Raw genomic sequence first — 9,184 nt, forward strand, 5'->3', positions numbered from 1 at the left:
ACACTACTACTACTACTACTACTACTACTACTACTACTACTACTCTCTCTCTCTCTCTCTCTCTCTCTCTCTCTCTCTCTCTCTCTCTCTCTCTCTCTCTCTCTCTCTCTCTCTCTCTATCTATCTATATATCTATCTCTCTGTACATCTATACACTCGTGTATGACTCATTTACTTTTACTGAACTGTAAAATCAAACCGAACTTGGCAAGCTCAATTTCTCTCACAAATGCTCCGTTAGGTTTTCCAGAAATTCTGAATCTTTCGCTTAATTGTCGCCAATTTTACTCCTTCGGTGTTTTCGAGCTAGCGATAGATCTGCCCCTAATTCTAAAACCCCTTTCTTGTTTGTTGCTCTTTGATTCAGATCAATCTCTAGGGTTTCGTATCAGCCAACATGTTTCTCACAAGGTAAACCGCTTTTAGTTTTTTACTGAGTTTTGAGTTTCAGTCGTGGTTAATTTTGTGGTTTTTGATTTTATTTTGGGGTTTTGTGTGGTGTGTAGAACTGAGTATGACAGAGGAGTTAACACTTTCTCCCCGGAAGGGAGGCTGTTTCAAGTTGAATATGCCATTGAGGCTATTAAGGTAACTCAAGTTTCGAACTTTAATTGTTTTCGGATACTATGAAGATTTCGAGCAGTTTAGATAGAGAATTTGTTTTGCATGTCTAATTTTGGATTTAGAAAAGAATCGTATTGAAATTTGGTTTTTTGATTGTATTACAGCTGGGTTCAACTGCCATTGGGTTGAAGACAAAAGAAGGTGTTGTGCTTGCTGTGGAGAAGCGTATCACTTCGCCTTTGCTGGTCTGTAAACTCTCTCTTTAGATGTCTTTCATTGTGTTACTGATAGTTAAACAATGTTGCTAGTAAAGTAATTTATTGAACTCGTTAGTATTGTATATGTTAGGATATCTAGATTTTTAAGTAGTTATGTTCTCAACTAACCATGGGTATCATGTAAATCATACTTTTAAGACCCTCCGGCAGACTTCGTATTGCATGCATGTATGTGTGACGAACAATTCAGAAGCAAGGTCACTCAACCTGTTTTCGCAGATGATTCTTTCATCTTTTTTCCCCCACTGACTCATGTCTTTATGGATACATTTTCTTATTTGAATTAGACATCTGCAATTTAATAGGTGGCTGATACTGTGTATGATAAACTTTCAGGAACCCAGCAGTGTGGAGAAAATTATGGAAATTGATGCCCATATCGGATGTGCCATGAGTGGATTGATTGCTGATGCTCGTACACTTGTTGAACATGCACGAGTTGAAACTCAGGTACTGTTCTCATTGGTTTACACATAGATTCTTAACCTTTTCACTTTGTCCCTAACCTTTGTACTCATCTCCTATCCAATTTTTGCAGAACCACAGGTTCTCCTATGGTGAACCAATGACTGTGGAGTCTACAACACAAGCTCTTTGTGATCTGGCGCTACGATTTGGTGAAGGTGATGAAGAGTCCATGGTAAACACCATTTCATCTGCCCTTTTCAATGATACTTATTTCTGACTATTATTTGTAGTCAAATGGTATAGTTGCAACTATGTCAGCTTTAAGTTCATAACAATCAATGTTGCTTAGAAATCAGATGCTTGATGAGCTAGTCTAATCGTATTACCCGTTATAAGCAAAGTTGCTTCTACTTTAGTGTTATGCACAAGAAAAAGGTCATGGACTTGTAATCCTCAAGTAAAATTTGTTGCATTGACATACACTTACTAGGTGAACTTCTGAACATATAAAATTCCTTTCTGCAATCATTTTGAACTGTGAGGCTGCAAGTTTGTACCAATGTTGCTTCTATTGGACATTTCTATGTTAAGTGTCATTGAACTATTGGGACTATTCTCCTAAAAAAAAAAAAAAAACTAATTTGGGACTATTTATAGCCAGTATTTGGATACTTTAGGATAAACTGCCAAGTTGAATAAGATAACTATATATTTTCTTGAAAAGAAGCCATACTGTATTTCTTTTGTTATCATGAGTGATGGATGCTATTTGTTTGTTTTTACCCTTGCAGTCTCGGCCATTTGGGGTTTCTCTTCTTATTGCAGGTCATGATGAGCATGGGCCCAGCTTGTAAGTGCTTCTGTTTTGTATACTTGGTTTTTTGTTTTCACATATTTCTCATGTATTTATATGGAATACCTTTATATATGAATTACTAGAAAGTCATTAGGTACCAATGTTTTAAAAGGCTAAGGCGTAGCCGAGGCTATGGAGCGAGAGCCTCACCAAGGCGTAAGCCTTTTGAAAAAAAAAATTCCTGCTATATATAGAACATATATTGCAATCTATAGTTCTATACTTAGACAAAACCAACACACCATTTACAGGCAGCTTCCTGTAAATGCTGCCTGCAACACACCATTGACAAAGGCAATCTATACTTAGACAAAAGTCACAAAACCAACACAGAGTTGTGAGCATTTACAGGAAGCTTGCTCCAATCTATACTTACTTTGATAATCAGAGCACAATGTTGCATGACTTGCATCATATACTAAGAAAACACAATTCACAACAGTTCAATTGAATCAGAAATTCGGATTGAAAACAGATGTGCGTACTGCGTACCTCAAATCAATGGTGAGTTGGTGACCGCAATGCGAGGCTTAGGAGGAAGAGTTTTGAGGCGATTGAGTTGCAGAAGACAGCGATGAGGCGGTGGTCGGATGGTCGGAAACTCGGAATCCTGGTAGTGGTCAGATGGTGGGTGGTTGTCGATGGTCGGACGGTCGGTGGTGGTCGCGAACTGGTGGAATCCTGGTGGTGGCCGATTGTGTCTCTGTGTTCGAGAGGGAGATCGGGAGAGGGAGAGGGAGAGGGAGATCGGGAGAAGGAGAGGGAGGAGGGAAGGAGGGCGAAAAGAGAGAGGGAGGCGCACGACCCATCCTTAAGTAAAACTGTAAAACACTTACCCAAAACGACCCCGTTTTCCTTCACTTACACTAGGCGCACGCCTTATGCGCCTTGGGGTGCGTTTTTTGCGCCTTTTGCACCTTGTGCTGCGCCTTTTGCGCCTCTGCGCCTAACCAGCAAAACACCAGGAATTTTTCATGCGCCTCGCACCTTTTGAGCCTCAAGGCGCGCCCAAGGCATGTTTTTTAAAACATTGTTAGGTACTACAGTGTCTGGAGTTATGACTTCGCTAATATAACAAATATGATGGGTCACATCGGACAATGCTTTGCAGATTGGTTCATTCTATTATTTCACGTGATAGTTGTGATGTTATTGTTAAGCTAGTCAATTCACTCTGTATCAGGATATGACATTTTGTTTGAGAAAAAATACTTCTCTGGGACACATGTAAATGTGGTTTGTGTAGTAGTGGATTCACTGTCATCTATCTTGCCAGTTCATTGAGTTAAGAAAGGAACCATTTTATATGCAGGTACTACACTGATCCATCTGGCACATTTTGGCAATGCAATGCAAAAGCTATAGGGTCGGGTTCAGAAGGTGCAGACAGTTCTCTGCAAGAGCAATACAGCAAGGTACCCCACTTTCTAAACATTGTCTTATTTCTATCTCTGTATCCAACTTGGCTCTACAATTGAAATCTGAAGTGGCTCCTGGCTACTCATATATTTCTGAAATATGCTTCCACGGTACAAATAATTGAAGTCGTTTTTCCACTTTTCTTGCCTTTTTTTACCAAATAGATCGCTAGTTTCATTTGATTATGATTTCAGGACTTGACTCTTAAAGAAGCCGAAACTATTGCTCTCTCCATTCTTAAGCAAGTCATGGAGGAAAAGGTGAAGCTTTTAAACTTGATATAGATTTGAATTGCAAATTGGTGTGCTGCTTGCCATTTATTGATTGTTCCATGGTTACTATTTGCAGGTGACTCCCAATAATGTTGATATTGCAAAGGTTTCTCCCACATACCATCTATATACCCCTTCTGAGGTGGAGGAGGTCATCAGTCGCCTGTGAATCATCTCGACTTGAATCTGTTCTTGGCACTGTACTTGTTGTTTGGAGGAGAGTCATTAATTGCCCATAAGGATATTTGGATTTGTTTCCTGTTGGTGATTTCAATGCTAAACTTAAACCCTCTCCTGTGGCCTAAATGAAATATTGGAACCTAATGAAAATTTCATCTGAACTGAGGAAAGTTTATTTTACCATCTTGATTTTTCTTCATAGAGTTACTGCCTTTTATGGTAAATGCTGACTGTTTATCCAATTGTGATTAGCAGTTGCCTGTGCAAATTCTTCATATTCTCTATAATTTGATGCTAGCCATGTTGGATCTGCAAATTAGCAAAATGATAACTGATTGTCTTCCCATGTTTGGTTCTAATCAATGATATTTGCCTTAAGCAAACTAGCCTGATGGGCTGATGCATTGACCGAGCTAAACCGAAAACTGGCTAGTTTACGGCTGGTATTTCAATCACTGCATTCTTCCTGTATAGTCCAGAGTACAATTCATAAAGAGATGTACAATTAAACTAGAGACTAGAGAGGGAAAATTCATGCACTTATAGTTTAGTATCACTAAACTAAACAGAAGACTAAATCACACTAGAGCTTCTTTTGAGAGATGAAGATGCCAGAAGTTCTAATGAGGAACAAAAGCAAAGCAAAGAATAGACCAAAAAAACAAAAGCAAAGAATAGACCAAAAGAGAAACCAAAGTGGCCAACATGATTGTCGTTTAAAGCTTCGGTCTTCACTCACTCCTTGCAAGCATTATTTTCCACGACTCTTCTCTAGTGTGCCCATCAAAGCAGATAAACAACATGCAATTAAATTTAACCAACTCAGTCATATAGTTTTAAGAAAATAATCATGTCTATGAATAATTGCAAGAACAATGAGAATCTCATATCTTCTTTCCATTATCTAATGGAGGATTTAAATAGTTGCAAGCCTCGATCTTCCTATTTTGCATCCCTTTCCTGTAGCGATTTACAGCATCGGCCGGAGCATCTTCAAAGCACATCGTTGGTGAAATCCATACCGCTGATAATGTTGGTATTGAGTTATAACGCCGATCCATTTTATGGTTTTCCAAGTCGAACGTACCATCGACGAAGTATATAAAATTTGGAGAGACATAGTACACTGATTACGATCCAAAAACAAAGCATGATTGCCGTTAGTCTTAATCTCTACCCATTTGAGTCCGCCATCAAAATCACTCAACGACTTGAAAACCTTGACGCACAGATCATCTTCAGATGATTGTACCTTCCTAATAACCTGCAGCATTAGATCACCCTCAGACGATTCCACAAGGTATGCTCTACTAATAGTGCATGGGAAAATACACAATCAAGGAATTGCTTTGTTTCTTTGCTACTAACATCAACTGAATTAGGAAGCTAGGGTAATAGTGCATCCGGTGTCATGATCGTTTGAGTTTTCAGAATCATGATTTAAAAGAACAGTTTTAATTGGACATATTTAATCTAATTTGGTACCTTAAGGATTATCAATTTAGATAAAACTTTACACAATAATTTATACATTATGTTCTAAACACTAAACTATGAAGATGTTAATATATGGCAAAAAAATAAACCAAATAAGAAACCTTACATTTTAATTTCAAAACATAGCCTCACTCGATTAGAACATGTATACAACCAACGCTCTTTACAATATGAAGTGATAACTTTTGCTACATGCCGGTGGTGAAATGTGGTGCCCAAGTTCATCGCTTGTCGATCAAGAATCAGAATTTCATACACGCTTGTCTTTGTCGACAAACATGCATGATTGGCCAGACCCAAAATTAGCCTCTGGATATCTATGGCTGGACCAGAATTGCATGCGCACTTCATATAAATTAGTACTAGAAAAACATCGACCACCCAATCATATAGTGTAATCTTGCGAAATTTTTTTTTTTTTTTGACTACATGTATCATACGACTTGCTCAATCTGCACGTAACATGTTCATTAGTCATTACAATTTCAATATAGTAGTTCTTCATCTAAATATTTCAACATAGTAGAAGCCATCCATACTCTCCCACTACCAGTGGTGGCATTTGTGAGTGAGTTGGCACCACCCTAATAATCAAGAGTTCAAGACCATATATATGCACACAAACCTAATCTTAACCACAAATTTGAGGAACTTCCACTAAACTTAGTCGATTATTCGATCACCTTTTTATCCCACCAACTTTGTTGTTCATAAAATTGGCTCCACATCTCATATCCCAATATCAAAGAAACATACACATGTAAGAAATTGATCCCACTTCATCATTCCACTCTCTTCACGCTGATCCCCGCCAGTTTCACTATCACCAGCTATAAATAGCTCAATGCAGTCCCCTCTAACATTTGTATCAAGCCTAACGATTTCGCTAGAGTTTGAGAAATGGGTGATTACAGTTTGAAGTGCTTGTTCCTAGCTGGTTTGCTTGTTTCAACCTTTGCATTGCAACTTTCTGAAGGCCGAGTGGCAAGAAAAGACCTCGGGATAGACCTCGGAGGTGTTGGAGTTGGCATTGGTCTCGGTGGGAGTGGTTTAGGTGCCGGTGCAGGATCTGGGTCTGGGTCTGGATCCGGATCAAGTTCGGAGTCAAGTTCGAGCTCATATTCTTCCTCAAGGTCAAGTTCAGGGTCAGGATCATCGGGTGGAGGGTCTGAAGCTGGTTCTTCTGCTGGATCTTACGCTGGGTCTAGGGCTGGATCAGGCTCCAGGAATCAAGGCCATGGATAAGTCTCTTCCGATACTTATGGATGTGGCTCTTTAGGACATGCATGAAATTCTCTAGGGCGAAAATTATCGTCGTCCCCTGGTTATTATTATGACAAAATAAGTAAAAAGCTTGTTTCTTATGAGAAACCAAAAAATAAAAAAATTAGATCGTGTCAAGTGTATGTGTATATTATAGTTATGTACTACGTAAAACCAAGTACTATTAAGTGGTTGTCAATAAAAGAATGGATTGGTTTAGTTTGATAGTTCTTTGAATATCAGCAGCATTGATAGCTGACAAAACTTGTACATGTTCAAGACCATGTATTTGTTTCTTAATCAAGTCTAAGTTCTATTAATTCAAGGACTTCAATCTTTCCGAATGGCAGTGTCAAGTCTAACGCTTGATCCCCAAGTGCAACACTGCCTTCTCTTTCTTGAACTTCAAAAATTGCATACAGTTCTCTAAGCTAAAATCCTCATCTTGCCCGGAAGAACTAGCCTTCAATGCCTCACATCAGCTGAGATTTCATCCCTGAAAACACTAATGATATTGCAGTCCATTGATGTACTCATGTACAATGATAAAGATTAAACTGATATGCATAGTTATCCTCTTAATTTCAAATATGTAGGATACAAAGTTATAAACGAAAGTAGAGCTTAAAAACTATGGTTCGACTTCAATCATATGGAAAACGCCATAGTGGGTGCGATCCATGTTATTGATCTTGTCCCCCATGTTATTGGTCGTTTAAACCACGTCTCCTCTCCGCTACTTAAGTTGACAACACCTTCCAATAGGTATATCGAATTTGGATGACACCCCGAGTATGAAGCAGAAACGCAAATGGCATTCATGTTATCCAGAAACAAAGCATCAGTCCCAAAACTCTCCATCTTTACCCATTGGGGTCCGCATGACCTTCCCAACTTGAAAATCCTGGTGCCGCCGAAACACCTTCCCATATCTAAACTTGTATTTACGAGCAGTAGATCCTCACAGGTCGATTTCACAAGAAATGACGTCTTCTGAAGGAAAAGTTCGTGTGGGTGTGAGATGCATTCTATGCTTGGATGAACCTTACTAACACCATGGTCGGGATCAGAATCGAAACCAGTTAGAGCTACAAACCGGCCTTTGTAATAAGTTGCATCAATAATATCAAGTCCCTCGATCATTCTTCTATCGGAGCGAGTCCAGGAATTGTCCCCGGACTTAAAATGGGCTAGTTCCTTGGTAACCCCATCATCATTCTCAAAGATAACAAGAACTTCATAGTCATTAGGAAACAAACTAGGGTTAGCAGACAATACAACTTTACTGATCTGAAACTCCGAGTTGCATTCTGGTCTGGAGGACTTCACAACTTCCATGACTTGTGGAAGCCTAATGGTGCCTCTGGTGAAAGGGTTTACTAGGGTCACCATGAAACTGGCGTCGGCATAAGCCAACCAACCATGGGAAGAACCACACAACCAGGTATCCTCGTCGTAACGATGATTAGGGAGATTAAATCTATGAACAACCTTACCTTGTGTGACACTGTACAAGGCACGCGTTTGGTTGCTGTTCTTGGTTGAATTAAGCAACAGCAATGGAGCTAGCTGTTTGTGACAAGATCTGAGACGCTGCTCCTTCTGATTTAACGCAACCTTTCGCCAATGCTTGCAAACCAAACTGAACTGGATGTAGTCGAAGATGGATGGCAAGCTTTCGAGTATCGAATCAAGAAGCTCACTTGGAAGGGAACCCCAATTTTCGAGGAATTTCTTTTGTCTTTTAGGTCCATTCCTCCTTCCCATAACGCTTGTTGGCTAAACCCTAAAGTATATATATATATATATATATATGTTCCAGACAATGTTAAAGGAATTCGTTCTAAATCAGGATTGTTGGCTTTCAGGCTTTGGATTTCATCGACGGTATAATGAGGAATTGGGAGGCTGCGTCTTCTTTTTGTACTCCAAAATCCAAATAAATACTAATCATGTAAAAAGGCTGACATACCCTAATACACTAGGATTAGAAATCCGTCTATTATATAGACTCCAATCCGTGAAAGGCAAAATATATATTTTGTTTTAGAAAATTAATTAGGAATAAGAAGCAGACATGCTTTTTCCTTATGTATTCGGGTTGATATTAAACGCTCGCCTAGCGTTATCGTATTAGGATGATTTTCTGTAGTCCTGAAATTTATGGAAATGAAACATAAATCTATGAACGTTTGCGTTATCGTATTAGGATGATTTTTTTGTCCTGAAATTGGGTTAGGGTTAGGCCCATGCCACTTGCTTATTTTGGGCCTCAATACTGACCCCATCAGAGTGATACATGGGAAGAAGTGGAGCAAACAAGAACTAGTTCTGTCCTTAAACCCCAAAAACCTCGTTCACCAAACCAACAGAAATGTCTGTCTCTCTGTCTTCCTCTCAGCTCTTCTTTTACACACCTCTCTTCTCTGTAAATCTCTCTCTCTCTC

The 9,184-nt window shown here is 39.2% G+C and overlaps 4 protein-coding genes across 4 annotated transcripts in view; 3 read left to right on the plus strand and 1 right to left on the minus strand.

Moving 5' to 3' along the window:
• Positions 1-4,156, plus strand: part of LOC101290735 (proteasome subunit alpha type-5-like) — a 4,274-nt gene extending 118 nt beyond the window's left edge. The window contains exons 2-10 of the mRNA XM_004293715.1: positions 368-411; positions 507-588; positions 729-809; positions 1,179-1,292; positions 1,381-1,482; positions 2,042-2,100; positions 3,419-3,521; positions 3,720-3,785; positions 3,874-4,156. Coding sequence (XP_004293763.1) covers positions 398-411; positions 507-588; positions 729-809; positions 1,179-1,292; positions 1,381-1,482; positions 2,042-2,100; positions 3,419-3,521; positions 3,720-3,785; positions 3,874-3,966 — 714 coding nt within the window. The 5' untranslated portion in view covers positions 368-397 and the 3' untranslated portion in view covers positions 3,967-4,156. The remainder of the gene's footprint in view (positions 1-367; positions 412-506; positions 589-728; positions 810-1,178; positions 1,293-1,380; positions 1,483-2,041; positions 2,101-3,418; positions 3,522-3,719; positions 3,786-3,873) is intronic.
• Positions 4,157-6,339: 2,183 nt separating this feature from the next.
• LOC101291026 lies at positions 6,340-6,962 on the plus strand. The gene has a single exon (XM_004293716.1). The coding sequence runs from the start codon at positions 6,375-6,377 to the stop codon at positions 6,717-6,719; it is 345 nt and encodes a 114-aa protein (XP_004293764.1). The 5' UTR covers positions 6,340-6,374; the 3' UTR covers positions 6,720-6,962.
• Positions 6,963-7,385: 423 nt separating this feature from the next.
• On the minus strand, positions 7,386-8,504 carry LOC101301954 (F-box protein SKIP23-like). Its single transcript, XM_004295441.1, has one exon. It carries the CDS (start codon positions 8,502-8,504, stop codon positions 7,386-7,388), a length of 1,119 nt encoding a protein of 372 aa, XP_004295489.1.
• A 607-nt stretch (positions 8,505-9,111) lies between these two features.
• The window catches only part of LOC101302249 (chaperonin 60 subunit alpha 2, chloroplastic-like), a 4,341-nt gene continuing 4,268 nt past the window's right edge, over positions 9,112-9,184 (plus strand). The window contains exon 1 of the mRNA XM_004295442.1: positions 9,112-9,165. Coding sequence (XP_004295490.1) covers positions 9,112-9,165 — 54 coding nt within the window. The remainder of the gene's footprint in view (positions 9,166-9,184) is intronic.

Source organism: Fragaria vesca, linkage group LG3, assembly GCF_000184155.1.
Source record: "Fragaria vesca subsp. vesca linkage group LG3, FraVesHawaii_1.0, whole genome shotgun sequence".
Taxonomy (NCBI): Eukaryota; Viridiplantae; Streptophyta; class Magnoliopsida; order Rosales; family Rosaceae; genus Fragaria; species Fragaria vesca.

Bases quoted from the DNA above. Each gene is read 5' to 3' on its own strand.
- LOC101291026 (XM_004293716.1), top strand. From the start codon at position 6,375: ATGGGTGATTACAGTTTGAAGTGCTTGTTCCTAGCTGGTTTGCTTGTT.
- LOC101301954 (XM_004295441.1), bottom strand. From the start codon at position 8,504: ATGGGAAGGAGGAATGGACCTAAAAGACAAAAGAAATTCCTCGAAAAT.